Below are 24,310 nucleotides of genomic sequence, written 5' to 3'. Positions count from 1 at the left end.
CATGCCATGTGTAAAATCTGTTGTAGCCGCCTGCCTATAGTGTAATGGTACGCTCCTCTCAAATCACGAGGAAAGCATGCACTTCCGTATTTTGAAGCGGACTAAAAGTCGGGAGAAGCTTCACGCACACAAACGGGGCACAATATGGATAAGTTTTGTTGTATTCTCTTGGTGTCGTTATCTGGAGTATCGACACAGTTTATACCACCGGTAAGTGCATCCAAATAATGACTATTCTGTAATCGTAAACTGTCAGCCAAATATTAGTTAGCCTGAGTGCTAGCTAGAAAGTGCGTCTGCACATGAACAAAGCTTTTCTTTCTTTCACCCTCTAACAGTATACCGAAGAATGTCAGACGGGCATGTACCCTCCCAAAGGTCCAACGTAAGTATTTGCCATTAGTTAGAGTATGTTAGCTGGTTGTCCAAGGTGCTGTCAAATGTCCATAACATCTAAACAACTTGCATACATTGTGTAACACTTGGCACAAGTTCATGCATGAGGCGGTATACATTATGGAAGGTTAACAGGAAGTGTTTTTATAACAGGTGCGTATTGTCATGAAAATGAATCTCACGTGACAATATTGTGTAATACCACTTTTCAGGGGATAGTAAAGTGTCCTCAATGTCATTATGCATCAATCTTAACATTTATCATGTCACGATTTTGATCAGATTCAAAGGGTCTGTCACCTGGTACACAATAGACCTGGATTTGCCCCCCAGCGAAAGATGGAAGCTAATCATGACTGACAAAAAAGCTGAGGTGAGAGTATTACATGTCTTGTTTGTATCCATTTAAATTACATAAATGTATTTACATTACTGTTTTCTTATTGACTATTTGTCTGGTTTTCTTCAGTTGGTCACCTTGATCCAAGCTATCAGGGATTTGGCAAATGCTTTGGTTCCTAGTGGGAAACTGATAGATTTGGTCGACAAGGACTTGGTGAGAGCGTTTGGTCATTTCACTGGAAAACGATTACACCTCGTCACATGAAATAATTTCAATTATCGTTTGATTTAATCATGTAACTGTTTCTGATCCATGACTCATGGTTTTGTGTTCTGCAGCCTTTGATAGTGAATACCCTTCCCTACCCATTCAACGAGGAAATAAAAGGAATCGCGACCACCTCCGGCGTTCCCCTTGGTAATATACATTAACCCACAATTGCCTTATTCCAACCCATGGCCACAACATCACTATCATTCAGTCTCTAGTTTCTGTCTCATCGGCCTCTATTCTGATTTTATTATACATGTATCACTCCAGGCGAGGTTGTCCTCTTCAACATCTTCTATGAGGTCTTTACGGTGTGCACTTCTCTAGTGGCAGAGGACTCAAATGGCAAGTAGCTCATGTTTGTTATGACACATTTCAATCAATACTTTAGTCATGCAGCAAGTACATGTCATCGTGGTAGGATGTGACGCTTGAAGTTCTCATGTACACACAACATTTTGGTTCCTCCTTGCATTGTCATAGGTAACCTTATCCATGGGCGGAATATGGACTTTGGACTATTCATGGGGTAAGAATGTCACATGAAGGGTCCTACCACGCATTGTGTTGATAGGAGCTATTACAAACCCAAATTGCTAGTCAGTCACTGATTTTAGATCATGTGTGCATTTGTAATTTAGGTGAATGATACCTCTTTAACCAATCATTTTTCACATTTTTCCAGTTGCTACACCTTTTCTTTTCTGGAAAGTAATGCTCTTGTTTCTTTCTCTACCAGGTGGGACATGAAAAACAGGTCCTGGTTAATAACAGAGAAACTCAAGCCTCTGGTGGTCAACATCGACTTCCAGAGAGGCAACAAGACTGTCTTCAAGTCCACTAACTTTGCTGGCTACGTGGGCATGTTGACTGGCATCAAGCCGGTGAGTTCCAGTCTGCATTCAGCAGGCATAAATGGAAGAGATCAACATTATCTTTTGAACGTGACGCTGAAGTGCTCTTTTTAACCAATGACAAAATTGCTTTCTTACATCTGTTTTAATATCATGGTAGTTGAGACAGTAATTTAACATTTCTCATTTTCTTTGAAGCATGCTTTCACTCTGACCATGAATGAGCGCTTCAGCCTTGATGGCGGATACATTGGTGAGCTACCCAAGACTCTCGGTCTCTCAATCAGTACATTATAGACCTGTGATGAATGCGGAGCGGGGAATGTTAAGTGTGTCTGTCCTCTCTCAGGGATCGTGGAGTGGATCCTGGGGCATAGAGATGGGATGTGGATGAGTTTCCTCACTCGTTCCGTCTTAGAGAATGCTACCAGGTATCGTTTTACTTTCATGGAAGTATCAAATGACTGTTCTTTTTTTCTTATTGAAGGTAATACATATTCTTGCTTTGAAACTTCTTATGGCTTTGATCCCGCTAACGGGATCGATATGACAACAGCCAGTGAAAGTGCAGGGTGCCAAATTCAAAAAAGAAATCTAAATTAAAATTCCTCAAACAGAAGTATTTTACACCATTTTTAAAGAGAAACTTGTTAATCTCACCAGTGTCAGGCTTTACAGCGAAAGCACACTAAACGATTGTTAGGTCAGCACCTAGTCACAGAAAATGGCTGTTTTTTCCAGCCAAAGGAGTCACAAAAAGCAGAGAGAAATTAAATCATTAACCTTTGATCTTCATCAGATGACACTCATAGGACTTCATGTTACACAATACATGTATGTTTTGTTTGATAAAGTTCATATTTATATACAAAAATCTGAGTTAACATTGGTACATTATTTTCAGTAGTTCCAAAACATCTGGTGATATTGCAGAGAGACACATCAATTTACAGAAATACTCAACTTTAATATTAGATATACTTCTCCTGTGTCAATTTCAGAAAAAGCAAACCATGCAATAATCTGAGTACAGCGCTCAGACAACAAATCAAGCCGTACAGATATTCGCCATGTTGGAGTCAAGAAGTCAGAAATAGCATTATAAATATTCACATACCTTTTGATCTTCATCAGAATGGAATCCGTTTCAAAATAAATGTTTGAATTGTTTCGATAAAGTCCATTTATGTCCAAATACCTCCTTTTTGTACACACGTTTAGCGCAGTAATCCAAATGCACGATCGCTTAGTTCAGACAGTCAAAAAAGTTACCATTCGTAGAAACATGTCGAATCGATGTTATCATAAATCTTCAATAATGTTCCAACTGGACAATTCCTTTGCCTTCAGAAATGCAAATGGAACTCAAGCTAATGCTCATGCCACTCTGCCAGACCTGACTCAATCCCTCCTTCACAGTAGAAGCATCAAACAAGGTTCTAAAGACTGACATCTAGTGGAAGCCTTAGGAAGTGCAATTTGACCCCATAAACTATATTCAATAGGCAGAGTAGAAAAACTACAAACCTCAGGTTTTTGCCTGCCATATAAGTTATGTTATACACAGACATCATTCAAACAGTTTTAGAAACTTCAGTGTTTTCTATCCAAATCTACAAATAATATGCATATTAGCAACTGGGCCTGAGTAGCAGACAGTTTCCTCTGGGCACCTTATTCATCCAAGCTACTCAATACTGCCCCCAGCCATAAATTAATATGATGGCAATACTTAGCGAAGTGGAATCTGAGATTAGGGCTCTATTATGGAGGAAAATTTGAGCACATTCAAGACCAGCATTTTGAAACTGACATTTCTTTGGTCTCACAAAAACACCTTCTCTTTAACCCTGTGTGTGTCCAGCTACGAGGAGGCAAAGAACCTTCTGGCCCAGACCAAGCTGCTGGCCCCGGCCTACTTCATCCTGGGAGGGAACCAGACGGGCCAGGGCTGTGTCATCACCCGCTCCAGAGTCCTCAGCCTCGACATCTGGGAGTGAGTGTTTAAAAACACATTAGTATCCAATTTCAACTACCCTATCAATAACACATGTCTAGTGCAGCAGGGGTCTCTAACTTGTGTCATGGAGAAATACTGGATGGGCAGGCTTCCCACATTTATGCGTTTGGAAATTCTAGAGGACAAATTAACTTATGAATGTAGATGATGCCCAAGATCACCTTGCATCACAAGTCATTGTTAAAACACTTGGTTTGTAAAACATTCAGGGATGTGCTCAACACTACAAAAGGGGAATCTGAAATGTCTCTGATATTCTTGGTTTTACTTTCTCCCCAATTTTGTGATATCCAAGTGGTAGTTAGTCTTCTCCCATACGGATTCGGCGAAGGTCAAGAGCCGCGCGTACCCCTCCGACACATTTCTCACGTAACCCGGAAGCCAGCCGCACCAAATGTGTCGGACGAAATACCATACAGCAGGCGACCAAAGTCAGTGTGCATGCGCTCGGCCGCCACAAGGAGTCGCTAGAGTGCAATGGGACAAGGACATCCCAGCCGGTCAAACCCTCCCTTACTCCAGATGACGCTGGGCTAATTGTGCGCCGCCTCATGGGTTTCCCGGTCAGCTGCAACACAGCCCGGGATCGAACCCGGATAGGTAGTGACGCCTCTCACTGGTATGCCTAGATATTCTTGATTTAATCAGGAAACATTATACTCCTGTTGTGAAGGATTGAGCTGAAGCTGGGCCGCTGGTACGTTCTGGAAACCAACTACGATCACTGGAAGGAGCCTCTGTTCTTGGACAACCGAAGGACTCCAGCCATGAAGTGTATGAACCAGACCATGCAGGCAGTGAGTTACAACCATTCCATGGCTGACCAAAAAGGGTCAGCTCTGCTCCTTACATTATATTTCCTGTACAAATTTAATCAGTGCTAAGATTATTTCACTTTCTCCTCAGAACATCTCACTGAAGACTGTGTATGACGTGCTGTCGACAAAACCAGTCTTGAACAAGGTGAGTCCTTATTTACTGTAGTATCAACCATTTTCGCAATTGAAATGAAATACATCTAATGCATAAATCCTGTCAGTATTTTTCAACAATACTGTTGAAAAATACTGACAGGATTTATGCATTAGATGTATTTCATACCCGAGTGACATTGACTTCTTGTCATTGCAGTTGACCACATACACCACGTTGATGGATGTGAACGAGGGCAAACTGGAATCCTACATCCGTGACTGCCCCAACCCCTGCATGCCCTGGTGAAGCCTCCAACAGACCTCAGATCGGTTTCTAAATTATCTATTGCACAGAAGTGGTGGGGAGATGGGCTTAACTGATTCAGAAACTGGATAATCATGTTGTACATATTTCAAGTCTTTGCACTAACTGCTCTGATCCAAATATTGCCTCAACCTCAATTGCTTAACCCGTGGGCACTAATAAGCACGTACAGTAACAGAGCTCATGTTCTGATTCACAGCTCTGTATACATTTTGAACTTGCAACAAGAAGTTGGGCAACGTATTTTGAAAGATGACATTGAGGATTATAATAGCTTTGTCATACAAGCAACCCAAAACACCTGTGATTGAATGTGCACTTAACATTTCCAAATCATGCCTGTAAAGTTACAAGATGACATACCCGTGGTTATTCTGAAGAGTGATCCCATTTGTTTGAAAAAAATTCACTGCTGCACTCATGACTCCTATACGCACAAATTACAATTGCCTTGAAAGCCTAACACTAGTCTAGATACTGGATGTATTTGTTTGAGATGATAAAATCATGTAAACTTTGGATTCAGTTGTACTTTCATTTCTATATAGGCCAAATGGCACCTCACTGCATTGTTCCAAATTAACATGTATTAGCCTTTCTACTGCGGTAGGGATAACAAGGAAAGACCTCATTAACCAATTCTATACAAATCAGAGAAGAGGGTGATTTTCACCCAATTGAGAAAGTGCCCAGGAATAAACTGGCCTCATGAAAGCAGTTCAATCAGTTCACATTATTTGCATTCAAGTAAACTACACTAGTTAAAGACAAGCCACCGCTTTGCAAAGTTCCATTTTATTCTTAACTACATACAGTGGGAAACTGCCCCAAGAAACAAGCAAAACAAAATGTCAACATGCCTACAAAAAGGTAACATGTAAAGATGACCGACAGCCCCATGAAATGAGGAAATTAGGTGACAATGTGGTCGTTACAGCCAAAGAGGATGAAACGCCTCACCAGCAGGCTGAATGTAGTTCGAGTTCAAAGCGTCAGATGCTTTAAAAAAGCATGGGAGCTAGCGAGAGAGAATTAAACGAGGCCAAGAAGACAGAACAAATAAAACCATTCAAAATGACAAACAGAACTAAGGTGATTTAACACGTTTACTAGACTTAGAGGATTCAAACGAGGCTTGTAACAGCAGCATTGATTGAGAGAAACCCCACCCTAAAACCCCAAATTAGCAACAAATCAGAACACATTCAGGAATCAGGGGCAGTATGCATCAACCGTTTCAGAGCAGGGGTGCTGATCTAGGATCAGGTCCAACTTGTCCATACACTATGTATTATCTAAAAGACCAAACTGATCTTAGATCTTCAGCACTCCTACTCTGATGTGCTTCATAGATACAGCCTTGGGAGTAGAAATAAACAAAAGTGTTGGTTACATTACAGTTTTAGTTGATCTAACCGTTTCAAGTGACGCTCAGTCACTAACACGTCATGACATTGTCTCCCCATCCAATAAATCAATCAAGTACAAATAGGAGTCTGAACATCTTTAGGATGATTCTGTAGTGGTCAATCAGACAATGTTCGTGCAAGATTATTTTCATGCACTTTGTGCACCTATCGTTTCTGTAAGAAAGATGAGAAAAAAAAAGTAGAAGAATCATTCTTCCTGGAGATATCGCAAACACAGGAGATGGATACAATAGTATATAGCCAACATTTACATGACAGAATAATATCAGTTCTGCAACATACATTTATTTACCTGGACATTCTGTTAAGAAGTTGCACTCTACTGGTTTCATAAAACTCTGCCAGACAGTGAATAATTTCACTAGGCACGGTCTGTACCTACCTGGTTCTTTGAGTGTGTGTCCATTGCCCACTAGTCCAGCCAGTGTGTCAGTGTTCCCATTGAGGATCTCAGCAGACAGATTATTATTCTGCTGTTCCTCGACTATCCTCTTCTGGAGCGCTTCCTGTTCATATACACACACACACACACACACACACACACACATTATTCGATTTCACAAGACCAATGATCAGAGTTTGTAAGAAGAGGAAAAAGGGAAGTGGACGTATTGATAACAGGGGAAATGGAGTCATTCTGTCTTGTCCCACCTCACATATGACACTGAGCTGCATGGGTAAGTCCTCCACTTTGACAAAGTCTTCCTCGTCGGACTTCTGGCTCGTGTTTCCTGATCCCACCTCCTGCATGAATTAAATGAAAGCATTAGAAAGTTTGGAAATGTAATAAAGACATTGGAATACATTTAAAAAATAAATACAAAAATAAATCAAATTGATTTTGATTTTATATATATATATATATATATAAAAATCAATCAACTTTTTAAATAGATTTTTTTGTTTAAAAAAGGACCATAGGCCTGTGTAGTGGTCTTACATCTATGTTGACCATGACGGGTGACTCTGTGTCAGGGCTGCCACTGCTGTTTGAGCCCTGGGAGTGGGAGCCCTCCTGGTAGTTGGTGGTGGCTGAGGCCACACCTCCCTGGCTCTCCCTCTCTGGCCTCCTGTGCTCCACACCCTCCCCCTCTTCCTCTGGGGAGTCCACCACCTCGATGGACTCGGACTTACTGCTCTTGACTGGGCGGGGCGGGAGGATAAGCAAGCAGGAAAGTTTAGGATGGAGAGGAGAAGGTGAGGGAAAAAGGAGGAAGGGAGAGACAAAGGATAGGGGAGGAATGGGGTTAATTGAGAATCAGAGGGGCTGAAAACACACAGGCATCCATCAGACCAAACATTGCTATAATGAAAACATCCGACAGCCATTTATCAAAATGTGGACTATGTACACAGCAAAAGGTAGATGAAAAGAAAAACAGGTAGTATTGTGGTTGACTAAAAACTAAAGAGACAGAAAACACAACAGTGAGCGTTCTTACCATCGTTACTCTCAGAGCTTTCTTGGTCTGACTTTGTCTCTCGGTTTCCATTTGCTGGGACTTCATTTGCTGCTCCCTGAAATACAGGAGAAGATGGTAACTAGAGAGTCTAGTGGAAGTGTGTGTACTGAGTGTGTGTGGGCACGTGTCCTAACCCGTTGCTCGACTCCGTCATTGCTAGCTTGCAGGGAGGTCTGGACGTCCTGGGGCTCAGCTTCAAACTCCTCCATCTCCTCCACCTCGTTCTCATCCTCCCCACTGCCGTAGTTTGTCAGGGCCTGGGTCTCCGCCTTGGACAGACCTGGCAAAGAACAACCATGAAGGGTTAAGCACTGGGAGAAGACTAGTCTAGGGTGTGGCACTCGTCATAAATCCTAGTAGGGATTTACTTGGTTGGAAATAGATTGGCGGGAGTTGTAACGATTTGACCAGAAAGATTCACAACAAATCCTCCATTGTGAACCTGCAGAACAGTCGATCACAAGCTTCCTCTAGTAGTTACGGTCACTAGCTATGTTTGCTGTGGGTGAACTAACTCACTTTGCAGAGAAGCGTTTAGGCTAATTGTGGCTTCTCGTATTGTAGTGTTCACTCACTAATAGAGAGAGGCAGACTCTCTCCATCGTCCTCCATCTCAGAGGTCTCGCTGCTCCTGCTGTCCTTCCTCTCGGTCTCTTTCTGCTCCGTCTCGTCTTCATCCTGTCACAGAGTGAGATGTAAAGTTATTTAAGACATTTCCACTATCCTTTACCCCAACCTTTAGACTACACTAGGGGTGTCAAATTACCTTTTTTTTTATTAAACATTTTGGGGAGTAGAAAACAATCTAAATATACTTTCAAATAACTAAACCAAATTGAAACTGTAAAATTATAATGGACCTACATTGATACAGTGTCCAGCTAATAATCACTGAAATTAAAGCTACACATTTAGGGAGGGTCGAAAATGCCAAAAACGTATATTTTTTTGCTAAGTTTGACGACAAAGAAATATAACATTTGATGAATTTGACACCCCTGTGCTACACGATGTGTAGTCTAAAAAGAGAGATCTGGCTTGAAACCGCACTAGAAAATCCGATGTTGAATGTTGATTTCCTCACTTTGTCTTCAAGATACACTGGGGAAAAGGACTTCTCGACCGCCGGCGACTTGTTCTCCTGAAAGTAGATGGAAATGTTCAGTCTTGAAATGTATTCCCTTATTTAGTCAGATCGAATGACACACACACACTTCCAATATGAAAACACACTCACCCCTATCCCCGCCCACCTACCTCATTATTCCTGTGTTCACGCTTGACTTGGTTATTATTAGGGGATTGTCTCCTGTGGTTCTTGTGTCTGGCTTGGGAGTTAGCTATAGTAGCAGTACTACTGCTGTTGCTGTCCAGGTCCTGCATGAGTCTGAAGAAGGCCAGCTCGTTAAACAGGATTTCAGAGATCTCCACCAGCAGGTCCTCGCCACAGTCCTTTAGAGTACGTCCTACAAACTTATTCAGAGAGTCCTGAGGGGGAGGGAGAAACTTCGGGCTCAAATTTGACAATAACGTTAAGCTAAAACAGCACTAGATAATAGACAGTATAGGTGTTGAGAAAATCTAAGAAAGCTGCACACCCATACAACTGTTTGGCTTGGCTCTGCCCCCAGCCTTGCTTGTTCAGACCACTATGGCTCATTTGTTCCCATTGGAAATGACAGACCACAGCCTATCTTGGTTTAGTTATACAAATCTTTGCTGATACTACTTATTTTAAAATGGCTGAACCAATATTTCTGGATAATATACACTGCTCAAAAGATAAAGGGAACACTAAAATAATAATAATACTTTTTTCTTTACATAGTTGAATGTGCTGACAAAAATCACACAAAAATTATCAATGGAAATCAAATGTATCAACCCATGGAGGTCTGGATTTGGAGTCACACTCAAAATTAAAGTGGAAAACCACACTACAGGCTGATCCAACTTTGATGTAATATCCTTAAAACAAGTCAAAATGAGGCTCAGTAGTGTGTGTGGCCTCCACGTGCCTGTATGACCTCCCTACAACGCCTGGGCATGCTCCTGATGAGGTGGCGGATGGTCTCATGAGGGATCTCCTCCCAGACCTGGACTAAAGCATCCGCCAACTCCTGGACAGTCTGTGGTGCAACGTGGCATTGGTGGATGGAGCGAGACATGATGTCCCAGATGTGCTCAATTGGATTCAGGTCTGGGGAACGGGCGGGCCAGTCCATAACATCAATGCCTTCCTCTTGCAGGAACTGCTGACACTTCAGCCACATGAGGTCTAGCATTGTCTTGCATTAGAAGGAACCCAGGGCCAACCGCACCAGCATATGGTCTCACAAGGGGTCTGACGATCTCATCTCGGTACCTAATGGCAGTCAGGCTACCTCTGGCGAGCACATGGAGCGGCCCCCAAAGAAATGCCACGTCACACCATGACTGACCAAACGCCACACCGGTCATGCTGGAGGATGTTGCAGGCAGCAGAACGTTCTCCACGGCGTCTCCTGACTCTCTCACATGCTCAGTGTGAACCTGCTTTCATCTGTGAAGAGCACCAGTGGTGAATTTGCCAATCTTGGTGTTCTCTGGCAAATGCCAAACGTCCTGCACGGTGTTGGGCTGTAAGCACAACCCCCACCTGTGGACGTCGGGCCCTCATACCACCCTCATGGAGTCTGTTTCTGACCGTTTGAGCAGACACATGCACATTTGTGGCCTGCTGGAGGTCATTTTGCAGGGCTCTGACAGTGCTCCTCCTTGCACAAAGGCGGAGGTAGCGGTCCTGCTGCTGGGTTGTTGCCCTCCTACGGCCTCCTCCACGTCTCCTGATGTACTGGCCTGTCTCCTGGTAGCGCCTCCATGCTCTGGACACTACGCTGACAGACACAGCAAACCTTCTTGCCACAGCTGCAATTGATGTGCCATCCTGGATGAGCTGCACTACCTGAGCCACTTGTGTGGGTTGTAGACTCCGTCTCATGCTACCATTAGAGTGAAAGCACCGCCAGCATTCAAGTGACCAAAACATCAGCCAAGAAGCATAGGAACTGAGAAGTGGTCTGTGGTCACCACATGCAGAACCACTCCTTTATTGGGGGGTGTCTTGCTAATTGCCTATAATTTCCACCTGTTGTCTATTCCATTTGCACAACAGCATGTGAAATGTATTGTCAATCAGTGTTGCTTCCTAAGTGGACAATTTGATTTCACAGAAGTGTGATTGACTTGGAGTTACATTGTGTTGTTTAAGTGTTCCCTTTATTTTTTTGAGCAGTGTATATTACACACACACACACACACACACACACACACGTTAGTTTGCACTTTGTTAACTTGTTCGGGTGGACGTTTTCAGCTCTTATTCTACCAAAATAAACAGTTACCAGACTAATTTGAGGTTTGAGAGTCGCAATGGGGAAAACCTCTCCCTAACTTTGCTATAATATCATAACGCTGCAGCTGTACATAGTCCATCTGTAAATAGCCCACCCAATTTACCTACCTAATCCCCATACTGTTTTTATTTATTTACTTTTCTGCTCCTTTGCACACCAGTATCTCTACTTGCACATGATCATCTGATCATTTATCACTCCAGTGTTAATCTGCTAAATTGTAATTATTCGCTCCTATGGCCTATTTATTGCCTACCTCATGCCTTTTGCACACAATGTATATAGACTCTTTTTTTCCCTACTGTGTTATTGACTTGTTTATTGTTTACTCCATGTGTAACTCTGTTGTTGTCTGTTCACACTGCTATGCTTTATCTTGGCTAGGCCACAGTTGTAAATGAGAACTTGTTCTCAACTAGCCTACCTGCTTAAATAAAGGTGGGAAAAAAATGCTTATACCTGCAGTATGCCTCCCAGCTGTCGGTGGAAGAAGCGTACAAACTCCTTGCTTTCGTCGTTCTGCTGGGTGAGGGTGAGCACCATGCGCCGCACCGACGTCAGCAGCTGGTAGGAACACACCTCGTCCATGTGCTCCTGACAGACCACAACAACCTCTTTCAGGGCTTTGCCTTTATCAACATATTACATTGCTAGCCTGGGTACCACAGTGCTGCTGGATTCAAGCATGCTTGCTTTGTCAAATTGTTTGTTGGGACATCAACAGGTTGGCTAAGGCAGAAACAAGGGCTTTTAACATTGCCAAGCGTGAAAATGTCTGTTCCTAGAACATAATGTGAATCATTGCTCAAGACATAACATAAGAATATTTCGACTTTCACTCCAAATGTAGAATAAATATGGAACAAAAGCCTGCACATCCAGACCAGTAGCTTTCCAGGATAAGTATTGACCACCCCTAGTATATATGGAGAGGAGACAGTATTGAGTGTCCTACCTCGAGGAAGGGGATGACTTCAGTCATGATGGCCTTAATCTGTCGATCCAGCTGCTGGGTGTCGATCTGGGGACAGTGGACGTCACCTGACCAGACTCCCGCACCTTTACACACATGCACACTTATTATCTCCCATTTGAGGTGTGCGTTTTGTAAGCTGGCATCAATGAAAACTAAACATCTCAGCACACCATTGCCACGTCCAATTTTTCTTTACTAAGAGGGTGAGATGGCACAATTCGCAGCCTCTACATGAGACTGCAAACAGCCAAAGTGCTTTGCACTTGGAACCACTAGTGGGAGTGCTCACACCCTCCGACCACAAGATCGGAGAGCGAGGTCGACGTCTCGACTCGAACGTGCCGGCACCGCCGAGAGAGAGCGAGAGAGCCGCCGAGAGAGAGCGAGAGAGCCGCCGAGAGAGAGCGAGAGAGCCGCCGAGAGAGAGCGAGAGATGTGTACCTTCCAGCAGCTGAGCAGCGCTAGCAGAAGAGTTAGCAGAGGCCTCAGAGGCAGTAGCAGCAGTGGTGTTGGGACTAAGCTCAGCCTTGAGCTTCATGCGCTCATACTCCCTCATCCTGGCGAGAGCCTTGTCTAAGTGGATCACTGTGTTACCTGGCAGCACAGCAAGGGGCAGGAGAGAGCAAGAGAAGGATATTAGAAGAGCAATGAGGGATAATACATTCACGTAAAGTTACCACAAGCTAAAGTTGTCATTTGACCTAATGTGCTGTATATTAGAGCACTGTGTGCATGTTTGATTGCGCTTTTTTTTTTATTTTTACCTAAATCGTCATTAGCAAACGGCTCCAGGTTGGAGGTGGTGGACAGGGTGCTCTCGTTCTCCAACGATTCTGCGCCATTCCGCCTCTTACTCGGGTCGTGATGCTTGATGACCCGGATATTCTTCACCGACACGTCCTGAGAGACAGAGGTAAAAAGGGATTTAGAGAAAAGGGGGGACCATTCCAAAATGAGAACCCATTCATCCATCATTGTCTCGAACGAGGGGGGAAAAAAACTGATTCATTTCGGAGACAGCTCTGCTAAACTCCCTTGACGTATTTCGCGCCGGTTCTCTCCTGTGAAATCAGTGAGGGATGCAATAGACTAAAAACAATGGGTAGAGCATCTTCCCTTGGATCCTTTTCTCCTAACATGGGGAATCGGGCATCTCATCCATCACTGGGGAACAAAGGAGTGATTTACAAAAGGGATGGTTCTAATTTAGCAAAACCTCCGGGGACCTGGGCTAGAACAAAGACCTGCACAGCCACACATCTAATCTGTCCGGCAGGCAGCAACTGCAACGCTTCGCTCAGATTGACAGATGGGCTGCAAGGCACAGCCTTTCTGACAACTGGAACACTGGATATCAAAGACAAGAGAGCGAGAGCGAGAGAGAGAAATAGATGGGCAGAGTGTTGAAGATGGATGGCTGGAGAGAGCGAGAGATGTTGAGAGAAAGTGAGAGGTGTCGAGAATGAGCTATGGGAGAGAGCGAGCCAGAGAAAAGAGAGCTGGGGAAAATTTGAAAAGAGATAGGAGGGAGTGGGAGATATGACAGCCAACTGATTTAATGAGGCAGCAGGTGTGTGTGTATATATATATATATATGCCTGTGTGCATATATCCCTGTGTGCGTATATCAGTCTGTCTCACCCCGTCGCTGGTGGCCAGGCTCTCACTTGGGGTGAGCTCTGACTGGGAGCCGGCCGCCCAGGCCACGGGACCCAGGGAGGCCTGGTCCTCGGCTGCACTCTTGTCCGTCAAGTGCCTGGTCACTATGTCCTAGCGGTCAACAGCAGAGACATGGTTAAACATGAGAATCCAACAACAAGGAAGGTTACAAGGAGCTGTACATTATGAGAAAAAAATAAACATTCGACACTCCTACGTAATTTATCGACAACATTTCAACCCCTCAGATCTTTATCAGCAGCTTCTTGTGGCTTGTATCCATTCCTATGAACTTCACCCATATATTGTATGAAATACTATTTACAGTCTCAGAGTAGGCGTGCTGGTCCAGGATCAGCACAAGATCCTCAATCGGACGTGTTCACCTGTAGGGAGTAGAGTGCCCTCTGGCGCAGGTAGTCGGTGTTGAGCAGCTGCAGCTCGTGGAAGAGCTCGATGAGGAAGTGGGGCCGCGACTCGTTCTGGGAGATGAGTGTGGCCACCTCTGAGTAGATGGTCTCCCTAAGGGCCTCGAACAGGGAGAAGTCACTGCTGGCACCTGGAGGTGTTAAACCGCAAGACAGACACTCTAGAAGATGTTGTCGCAAGTAATAAGAAGCAGTCATATGTGGCAGTCTATTGGGGATATAATCTCAGGTTTCCATCCAGTAGTGAAGCGGTGGCGTTGCAGGCTTTAGCTCCAGCCCTGCTGAAACATACCTTCATCAGGACCTTGATTAGCTGAATCAGATGTGTCAAGAGTAGGGTTGAAGAAAAAGCCTGCACACCGAGTAGTTCTCCAAGAGCAATGTACGGTTTTATTCAAAGGCAATGATACTGTACAATCCAATAATTGTACCAGATTTCAGGTTATATGTTCTTAAATGTGAAAGAAAAAGCAATTGCATTAAAAAATATATATATATTTTAAAGCCAATTAGAATGCCAAGTATATTAGATCAAGCCAGAGATTAAGGTTAAAGGTTGCTTGTAAGACCGATATTAAACAAAAATAGTTTTTTTTAAAACCTCAGAACTTCAATCAGTGACAATCAGTGTTAGCTGGTGCTTAGCTGTGTGCTAGGAGTGAGTTTACCTGGCACTTCAGTGCATGCAATTCTGTTAGAAAGGAAAGGTGTTCTCCAAGCATACGCTGTGAGGAAAATCAACAACAACAAAAAAGTGACGACATAAATAAATGTAAAATGTGGTCACATTACGAAAAGGTGAGGACATAAACCAAATTAAAAAAATGATAATTAAACTAAAGATGTGAGTGCACAAGGTGTGGTGTGATCGGGTCAAGGTTTTGTACCGGAGGAGAGGTCGTTTGGCTTGTTGCCGGTCTTGGTCTTGCTGTCCAGTTTCTCCTGGGTCAGTTTGTCCAGCAGGCTCTGGTTCTGATCCCGCTGACGATGGGGCTGCGCCGCCCTCTCCTGGACAAAGTCGGCCGTGCTGGACACGCTGTCACTCTCCACTCCTGGAGATACACACAAGCAAGGAAAGAGAAACATTCAAAACAAATCGAGGGGAGAATGTGTGAAAAACAGAAAAACATTTACACATAATTTATTAAAAAATAAAACCTTCTGCATTCGTCTATTGCATAGATAGCGTTGACCAAGTCGCCTTGAGCAATACCATTTCAGCTCATCTCCTAAATATTGAGAGGTCTTCAAATATCTATTCTTAGGGTTTAAATATATCAACAGGCAGGTGCTACACAGTGGTGGTGGTTGGAGCAAGTTACCTCCCGGCCATCCTAACTGAGCTGCCGGAGAGGAAGGAAAATGTCAAGTTAGAGAAAAAGCTCTCAATATAAACCACTGCATGTCCCGACACTGTCCCCGTACCCATGTTCTTGTGGTGTCCCTTGGCCCGCCGGGTCCTCCTCTTGGAGTTGGGCGTCTTGTCGCGAGAGGCCAGGCAGGCCTGGGCAGAGACCTTACGTCCTGCCCTAAAGGTCTTGGTGACGGTGGTGGGGTCAGCTGGGTCCGGCATGCTGCTGAAGCTCTCCTGGGAGGCCTGGTCGAAGGCCTGGGGCCGGGGGATGTTAGCCCCTCTATAGGGTAGAGGGGAGGGGGATTCGTTGATAGGAGCTGGCGGCTGGGAGACGTTGAGCCAGCCAGATTCATGGCCACGACTGCTGCTTCCTTCATTCTGCTTCTGGGGCCTGGTGGGATGGATACAGACAGAGAAAGAAGGTTGGACTAATGAAGGATTTTTTTTTTGTGCGAGAGTAACAGAACTAAGTAGTAATGAAGTACAGTGAGGGGAAAAAAGTATTTGATCCCCTGCTGATTTTGTACATTTGCTCACTGACAAAGAAATGATCAGTCTATAATTTTAATGGTAGGTTTATTTGAAGAGTGAAAGACAGAACAAAAGAAATCCAGAAAAACACATGTCAAAAATGTTATAAATTTATTTGCATTTTAAATGAGGGAAATAAGTATTTGACCCCCTCTCAATCAGAAAGATTTCTGGCTCCCTTTTATACAGGTAACGAGCTGAGATTAGGAGCACAGTCTTAAAGGGAGTGCTCCTAATCTCAGTTTGTTACCTGTATAAAAGACACCTGTCCACAGAAGCAATCAGATTCCAAACTCCCCCCATGGCCAAGTCCAAAGAGCTCTCCAAGGATGTCAGGGACAAGATTGTAGACCTACACAAGGCTGGAATGGGCTACAAGACCATCGCCAAGCAGCTTGGTGAGAAAGTGACAACAGTTGGTGCGATTATTCGCAAATGGAAGAAACACAAAAGAACTGTCGATCTCCCTCGGCCTGGGGCTCCATGCAAGATCTCACCTCGTGGAGTTGCAATGATCATGAGAAATCGGTCCAGAACTACACGGGAGGATCTTGTCAGTGATCTCAAGGCAGCTGGGACCATAGTCACCAAGGGAAAACAAATGGTAACACACTACGCTGTGTGGGACTGAAATCCTGCAGCGCCCACAAGGTCCCCCTGCTCAAGAAAGCACATATACATGTCTGTCTGAAGTTTGCCAATGAACATCTGAATGATTCAGAGGACAACTGGGTGAAAGTGTTGTGGTCAGATGAGACCAAAATGGGGCTCTTTGGCATAAACTCAACTCGCCGTGTTTGGAGGAGGAGGAATGCTGCCTATGACCCCAACACCACCATCCCCACCGTCAAACATGGAGGTGGAAACATTATGCTTTGGGGGTGTTTTTCTGCTAAGGGGACAGGACAACTTCACCGCATCAAAGGGACGATGGACAGGGCCATGTACCGTCAAATCTTGGGTGAGAACCTCCTTCCCTCAGCCAGGGCATTGAAAATGGGTCGCGGATGGGTCTTCCAGCATGACAATGACCCAAGGCAACAAAGGAGTAGCTCAAGAAGAAGCACATTAAGGTCCTGGAGTGGCCTAGCCAGTCTCCAGACCTTAATCCCATAGAAAATCTGTGGAGGGAGCTGAAGGTTCGAGTTGCCAAACATCAGCCTCGAAACCTTAATGACTTGGAGAAGATCTGCAGAGGAGTGGGACAAAACCCCTCCTGAGATGTGTGCAAACCTGGTGGCCAACTACAAGAAACGTCTGACCTCTGCGATTGCCAACAAGGGTTTTGCCACAAAGTACTAAGTCATGTTTTGCAGAGGGGTCGAATACTTATTTCCCTCATTAAAATGCAAATCAATTTATAACATATTTTCGTGGTTCCGTCTCTCACTGTTCAAATAAACCTACCATTAAAATTATAGACTGATCATTTCTTTGTCAGTGGGCAAACATACAAAAATCAGCAGGGGATCAAATACGTTTTTCCCCTCACTGTATGCCTTTCATTCTTTGCATACACACACACTAGGGCTGGGAATTGCCAGGGACATCACGATATCACGATACAATATGTATTGCGATTCGACTGCGATTTGATGTTCCAAACATATTGCTCACTATATGCCTGCTACAGAGGGACAAGAGAGAGCATGAGAAAACTCGTTTTGATCAGTCAGGGAAATAGAAGTGCTGAAAACATGTTGGCTAACTACTTCTTTTTTTTTTAAAAGACAGAACATGAAAAATACTGGGGTTTTGGGCACATGTACAGCCGACTAGCGCTAGCTAACGCAACCTACATCGATTTTACAAAATCGATACTTGGGAGTCAAACGTTGATATTATTGTCCAAAAATAATATCACCACATGCAACTATGGATTTTTTCCTCCCATCACTAGGCACACCTTTTGTCTACAGTGTTGAGTGGGGAGCGTTGTAGGGGCGGGGGGAAGCTCAAGTACTCTGAGGTGTTGGGATCCAGCTGCTGCTGCTGTTGGTTGTCTGGGCTGGCTTGGCCACCAGCACTCTGAAGGAACTCACCCATAGCAGAAGGGAACAGGGGGTTGAAGTTAAACCCTGTGGAGGAGAGAAATAAATTAAGTGAGCACACATATTGAGGTATATTGTGCAGGTTAGCGGTTTTTCCATTATGAATCTGGTTCTGGAGGCAGATCTACAGAGTGCGGCTGTGGCAGCTAGTGACCAAAGCCCCAACTGCTATCCCTATGCCTAACCTTAACCTTAAATTAAGACCTAAAGCTCTTATGAATTATTACAATATAGACCATTTTGACTGGCTTATTTAAGGGGGGAGAAAAATCTATAAAAAAATAAAATAGCTCAGTTCTGCCTCCTGGACAAGACTGACAAACATCAACCTGTGTATATTGTGATCTGGAAACAACTTTGTTACAAGTGTATCAAATCAGGAATTTCTCCTAGTATTCCAGTATGTCCTCTGTGCCAGATCTTCTCAATTTCTAAAGCTAACCTCTGAAATGAACTGGGTCAAGGTGACAGGTGTTTGTAGAAGCCTTCTACGACATTATTACAAAAGCAATTGATACATTTTTGCACACCCAGTCCCTGAAAGAAACATTTGAACACCTGCTCTTTCCATGACAGACTGATCAGGTGAAAGCTATGAGGAGACAGGTTAAACCTTGAGACATGTATTTTGTATGTGTGCCATTCGGAGGGTGAATGGGCAAGAATTTAAGTGCCTTTGAACGGGGTATGGTAGTAAGAGCCAAGCACACCGGTTTGTGTCAAGAACTGCAACGCTGCTGGGGTTCACACGCTCAACAGTTTCCAGTGTGTATCAAAAATGGTCCACCACCCAAAAGGACATCCAGCCAACTTGACAACCGTGGGAAGCATTGGAGTCAACATGGGCCAGTATCCCTGTGGAGTGCTTTCAACACCTTAGAGAGTGCCCCATTCAGGCTGGGGTGTATGTTCGGTATAGTCGGGGTATACTCATGGATTTTACATCCCTTTGAGAAAACCGTCACTCACAAAAACAGATACTTCATAACATTGAGGAAGGATCTAAAAACATTAGATTGGAGGGTGGAAGTTTGAAGGGGTGTTGGAAGGCGTACCGGAGGAGAAGGGCGAGAATCCAGCCAGGCCGGGAGGCAGGTTGAGGGCCTGGTTGACAGAGGGGGGCATGGAGGTGGTGAAGGGGAGAAAGAGGCTGGTGGGGGAGAGGGGGGGACAGGCACTGCCGGAGTCCCGGGACGTGGAGCCCTGGTTCTGGGGCTGCTGACCTGAAGACGAAGACAGCTGCTGCTGTTGTTGACGGAGCAGGTCGCTCAGCACCAGTCTCAGTCTGGGGACAAACAGGATACAGGCAAGTTAGTGTTAAAACCTAAATCACATTCATGTATTCACAAGTCATGTTTAAGCCTGATGTTATGTTCACATATACTGCAGATAGCCAATCACGGTTAATTGACTATGCATTTAGAACTATACATTAACGTAGACATGACATGCGTGTGAACCTAACAAGCCAAAGCTGCAATAAATAAAATGTTCATAAACTGAATTGTAAGGTCTGGCATACACGCTGATAATATCCCTCATGCAGTACATTCAGCCCGTGACATTAACATATTAGTAACATTTCTGGGGACTTCAGATGAGAATTAGCTGCAGTATATTGCTAAAATATGGTGCAATGTTTGTTGTACATCATCTGTGTCAAATGGGTCCCGTGTGGCTCAGTTGGTAGAGCATGGCGCTTGTAGTGCAGGAGTTATATGGGTTCGATTCCCATAGAGGACCAGTACAAAAATGTATGCACTCACTACTGTAAGTCGCTTTGGAGAAGAGCGTTTGAATACGTTTTTCTAGTCGATTTTTTATTGGTCTGTAGCGGTGTGTTCGGTCTACCTTTCGACGTTGTTCTGCTGCCAGGCCAGCTGTGTGTAACACTGGCTGAGCTGGTGCATGACCAGGTGAACCTGGGGGGAGGACAGGTTGTTGGGCAGCGCGTTGTGCGGTCCTGTCAGCAGGGTCTGGAGCATGTAGGACAGCGTCTGGAGGGGGGGAAACGGGTAGAAGAGTGAGAGGATGTAGAAAGAATGTGTGTGTGTAGAGAGAGAAAGTTAGTTTGAAAGATGGATAGAGAGAGAGAAGGGCAGGAGAAAGAGGGGAGAGAGAACAGAACGGTATTCATGAACCTGTCCGTCAGTTGGTTTCCACATACAAGTTCTGACACCCAGTCAAATAGGAACTCAAGCCAACGGCTGTTTTCTACAAAGGAATAGCAGCGTTGGCATTTCCATCAGGACGACACACACTGAATAAATGCAACACCATGCCCTATAGGTTAATAAGTGTCACCGCCACCGTGCTATATCAATGACAACGTGGAGAAAATCCATTTCGGCACCTCTAACACAAGACTGACGTGAGTAATACATTTTCTTTATTAACTTACTTTATGAAAACGTAATAGACGTTGAACAGAAAGGAAAGTGAGCAGAAATGACAAATATTGCTGCTACCTTCTCTATAGGGTCAGGTGAACCAGACCAGGGGGTGAATACATCATATCCAGAATATTTGAAATACCTGTTGTACTTTATTTGGCTTAGCTGGGTTATGTAAAATGGAAACCAACTCCACGTGCCAGCCAAGCTAAACAAACCTCAAGTACCTCATTTGGTAAGAGAGAATTCAGACCTGGATCGGATGTGTACTCCAAACATTTAAAAATACTTGAGGTACTTAATTTAGCTCGGATGCTACAAAGAACAAAAATGGTGCAAACTCCTCATGCCAGCTAGCCTCGTACCTGACAAGCTAAATCAGGCACGCCTCAACCATGTCAAACGTTTGAGATAAGCCTATGTATTGTTGTGAGGTGACTGAAGTGTGAGCCAACTGCTATACCAACCTGTTGATCCTGCAGTAGGGTCTGACACATGCTGGTGCTGAAGTCCAGCTGCCTCTGTAGTGTGCCCACCTGCTCCTGCCAGTGGCGTGATGCCAACCCAGACCCCTCCTGGAAGGACAGCTCGGCCGCCCAGCGTAGGTTCTCCTGGCGCCTGGCACCCCCGATGCTGACGCCACCGTGGGCTTGTTGCTGTTGTTTGCCTCGAGAACGGGGAGAGGGACGGCCACTAGCTTCGGATGCGAATTGTTGGGGCGGCTTCAGAACGTTGCTGGAGAAAAAGAACGAAGAGAGAGTGATGTATTATTGGGTGTCCAGCGAGTTGTGGGTGCTGCTGTGAATGCAAGAGCCAATTTTCCCCACAGAACTTTCATGATGCCAAGATTCAAGTTCTATTTGTATTATGTACGGGGGGCTACGTATGGTATACATCGTCCAACGAAGTGCATACTTGCAGGTTCCTTCAACAACAATAAGGAACGGTAAAAAATAAGAATACGAACAAATACCGTATTTAACCATATCAATAGAATCCTACGGGGTGGATCAAAAGCCTGCAGGCTCAGTATCTCTTGGACTGGAGTTAGGTTAAGGTTAACCCTAACCCCTCATATCACTACTACAATGGATTAATCCTTAAGAGTCTATTAACGAACCCGTAATAAAAAATATATATCTTTTTTTAATAAAAAATGTATATATAAAAAAAAATGTAAAAATAAAATCAAAATCGGTCAGTTTAAGCTAGTGATATCAGTTTGCATGGGCTGCATCTCAATCCACTCATGTCGGCCTTTCGCATCTGCGGTGGAAGGTGGCTGAGCCACAGCGTTGTCAGTCAGACCAGGAGACGTCCCGGAAATTGGTCTTCTCACGAAAACGTCTGTGGCGGCGGAACGGTTTGGCCTACAAACTATTGCGATGGAAAGATGACTCCCGAACGCGTTGGTGTTCTCCGCTTTGCTCTACGACCTCCACAAGTGTCACGTGACTCATCTGAAGGTAACCCCTACACACACATGGAAGCACAAAGGCAGTTTTGTGCCCCCAAAAAATACGGGGTTAAATATGTGTCGATGTATATTAGTTTTTTTTATACCTAAAGGTTTCCTAAAATTCAATATCAAATAGACTTTGAGGTTAAGACTATTGTGCCCTGTATATTTATGCGTAATTGAAAAACAATGGGTTTCCTTGTATGCCTCTTTCACAGACCTGCCCAGTGTCTTCCTGTTGCTGTAGGATCTCTGCTTCCTAGTGGAGTAGCAATGCAGGTCATCACTGGAGCTGGACTCTGCTCCGGCTTCTTCTTCATCATCATCCTCCTCTTCTTCTTCTTCTTCTTCCTCAGCGCCCAACTCAGAGGGGTAGCAGTCCTCGTCCAGCTGGCAGGGGGTGGAGCCGCCCCATGTGGCCATGGTCCTGAGGAGGGTAACAAAGTCAATTAAGGCCCAACCCAGAGACGACACCGATACCTCGTAAAGCGTTCTGAATGTATCAGATCGAAGTAGATTGATGCTTTTTAGCCATCACATGCTTTCATATCTACATATCATGGAATTCACCCGATTATTTGGGGGTCTGAATCTAGGGGGGGTTGGGTGACGCTTCACTCACCTCTCGTCCCTGCTGAGTGGCTGCGTGGCGGCGGCGTGACCCTCGGGGTCCTCCATCCTGTAGGGGGAGTCGCTGAGGCCGCTCCTCCTCTGGTGCTCGGCCATCAGGGACTCCAGGTGCTTCCTCCGCTGGCGGAGCTCCTCCCGCAGGATCTGGTGGCGCCGCATCTCACACCACAGCTGCTGGGGAAACATGAAGGTAAATGAGCGCTGTTATTTTCATGGTTACATCTGCATGATAACTCACACACTCCTATACAGCTCCCTGACATCCAGCCATGGCTAACTCGGTCATGCTAACCCTCAGGAAAAGCCTTGCACTGAGCGGGTGATTACAAGTCGTCTGTATGATTTTGGCGAGCCATCAAGTTTGTGGGATGTGCATACGATCCTTGACGTTACTGTGAACTGACCCTGTCAAATCGAAACAAATCAAGAACCCACTTCGTTGTCGGTGACAGAGGCGTTCGCGGCGGCCTGGGCTGTGGGTTTGAGCGTGGCGGTGGCGGCAGGAGAAGCAGTCGCTTTGGGGGCTGCAGCAGGAGCAGGGGGAGGGGCTGGGGTGGAAGCTGCAGCCGGGACCTTCCTCATCAGGGCCTGCTGACTCACTGTGCTGCTGGACACCGACGACTAGAGAGGAGAAGATGGGAGGGAGAGGTAGAGCGTGTATGCAAGATAATGATAGGAAAGAGGAAGAGCGAGGCTCTCTCAAATAACACCCTATTCCCGAAATAGAGCACTAAGGTTAAAATGTCAGAAACAAGTTCTGACACCAAAGCCTTTCAACACAATCAATCAGGAAATAGAGTGGTGTGCTCAGTGTGTGTTACCTGCAGGTCGGGGCAGGCCCACTGCAGGTCCTGGATCTGGTCTTGGATCTCCATCAGCCGCTGGCGTTCCTCGTGAAGCTGCTGCAACTCCTGCTGCTGCTGACGAAGCTTCTCCTCATACAGCTTCTCCCTGAGACACACAACTTATTTTAGATTCAAACAGAATCACCGGCGGTGTAATTCTCACACGCTTAAAGGCAGAAATGCACTCACTCCGATATAAATAGACGGAGGTACTTTCATACACTTATGATGGTTCAACGGCTTCTACCGCGGGTGTGTGTTAGTGCTCCGTATGGGTGTGAGTGAGTCTCCGAACCTGGCTTTGTCTGTGAGGGTGAGGTCTCTGGGGCTCCTGGCTGCAGAGGAGGAGCCAGCAGCAGCACCTCTGGTGTTGTTGGGCTGCTGGTGGAGGCCCTCGTCCTCGTTGGCCGTGGTGGCGTCTGTATCGTCACTCTGGGAGACAGAAAGTCACATGGTTACTATTCCGTAAGGCCATTGCCCGTCTTCAACGGCTCAAATTCCAGCTCTTTATTTTCTTGGACTGTAAAAGGGTCCTCTTCCACTCTGAACTGTCTAGACCAGTCAACTGCACCAT

At 45.0% G+C, this 24,310-nt stretch overlaps 2 protein-coding genes across 7 annotated transcripts in view; one reads left to right on the top strand and one right to left on the bottom strand.

Moving 5' to 3' along the window:
* The first annotated feature begins 48 nt into the window (after positions 1 to 48).
* Positions 49 to 5,641, top strand: LOC118395418 (acid ceramidase-like). Its single transcript, XM_035789218.2, has 14 exons — positions 49 to 210; positions 339 to 385; positions 679 to 769; positions 866 to 952; positions 1,078 to 1,156; positions 1,280 to 1,354; positions 1,493 to 1,538; positions 1,749 to 1,893; positions 2,062 to 2,116; positions 2,213 to 2,294; positions 3,728 to 3,859; positions 4,557 to 4,680; positions 4,790 to 4,846; positions 5,015 to 5,641. Exons 1-14 carry the CDS (start codon positions 145 to 147, stop codon positions 5,102 to 5,104), a joined length of 1,176 nt encoding a protein of 391 aa, XP_035645111.1. The 5' UTR covers positions 49 to 144; the 3' UTR covers positions 5,105 to 5,641.
* Positions 5,642 to 5,898: 257 nt separating this feature from the next.
* Positions 5,899 to 24,310, bottom strand: part of LOC118395528 (pericentriolar material 1 protein-like) — a 36,191-nt gene continuing 17,779 nt past the window's right edge. For 3 of the 6 annotated variants that reach the window (XM_052464578.1, XM_052464579.1, XM_052464577.1), the window contains exons 14-40: positions 24,032 to 24,168; positions 23,713 to 23,842; positions 23,327 to 23,512; positions 22,884 to 23,065; positions 22,482 to 22,688; positions 21,270 to 21,537; positions 20,261 to 20,406; positions 19,465 to 19,694; positions 18,265 to 18,436; positions 15,899 to 16,218; positions 15,361 to 15,525; positions 15,142 to 15,198; positions 14,432 to 14,604; positions 14,028 to 14,156; positions 13,151 to 13,286; positions 12,828 to 12,980; positions 12,366 to 12,469; positions 11,870 to 12,004; positions 9,273 to 9,503; positions 9,100 to 9,156; positions 8,591 to 8,693; positions 8,150 to 8,295; positions 7,995 to 8,070; positions 7,493 to 7,695; positions 7,204 to 7,296; positions 6,935 to 7,058; positions 5,899 to 6,705 (exon numbers count right to left, since the gene is read on the bottom strand). In XM_052464578.1, coding sequence (XP_052320538.1) covers positions 6,680 to 6,705; positions 6,935 to 7,058; positions 7,204 to 7,296; positions 7,493 to 7,695; positions 7,995 to 8,070; positions 8,150 to 8,295; positions 8,591 to 8,693; positions 9,100 to 9,156; positions 9,273 to 9,503; positions 11,870 to 12,004; positions 12,366 to 12,469; positions 12,828 to 12,980; positions 13,151 to 13,286; positions 14,028 to 14,156; positions 14,432 to 14,604; positions 15,142 to 15,198; positions 15,361 to 15,525; positions 15,899 to 16,218; positions 18,265 to 18,436; positions 19,465 to 19,694; positions 20,261 to 20,406; positions 21,270 to 21,537; positions 22,482 to 22,688; positions 22,884 to 23,065; positions 23,327 to 23,512; positions 23,713 to 23,842; positions 24,032 to 24,168 — 4,089 coding nt within the window. In that variant the 3' untranslated portion in view covers positions 5,899 to 6,679. The remainder of the gene's footprint in view (positions 6,706 to 6,934; positions 7,059 to 7,203; positions 7,297 to 7,492; positions 7,696 to 7,994; positions 8,071 to 8,149; positions 8,296 to 8,590; positions 8,694 to 9,099; positions 9,157 to 9,272; positions 9,504 to 11,869; positions 12,005 to 12,365; positions 12,470 to 12,827; positions 12,981 to 13,150; positions 13,287 to 14,027; positions 14,157 to 14,431; positions 14,605 to 15,141; positions 15,199 to 15,360; positions 15,526 to 15,898; positions 16,219 to 18,264; positions 18,437 to 19,464; positions 19,695 to 20,260; positions 20,407 to 21,269; positions 21,538 to 22,481; positions 22,689 to 22,883; positions 23,066 to 23,326; positions 23,513 to 23,712; positions 23,843 to 24,031; positions 24,169 to 24,310) is intronic. The other 3 variants (XM_052464580.1, XM_052464582.1, XM_052464581.1) reach the window with 3 other exon arrangements.

The sequence above is a fragment of the Oncorhynchus keta genome, chromosome 16, assembly GCF_023373465.1.
Source record: "Oncorhynchus keta strain PuntledgeMale-10-30-2019 chromosome 16, Oket_V2, whole genome shotgun sequence".
NCBI classification, from domain to species: Eukaryota; Metazoa; Chordata; class Actinopteri; order Salmoniformes; family Salmonidae; genus Oncorhynchus; species Oncorhynchus keta.
This window is presented reverse-complemented; position numbering and strand designations above follow the sequence as displayed.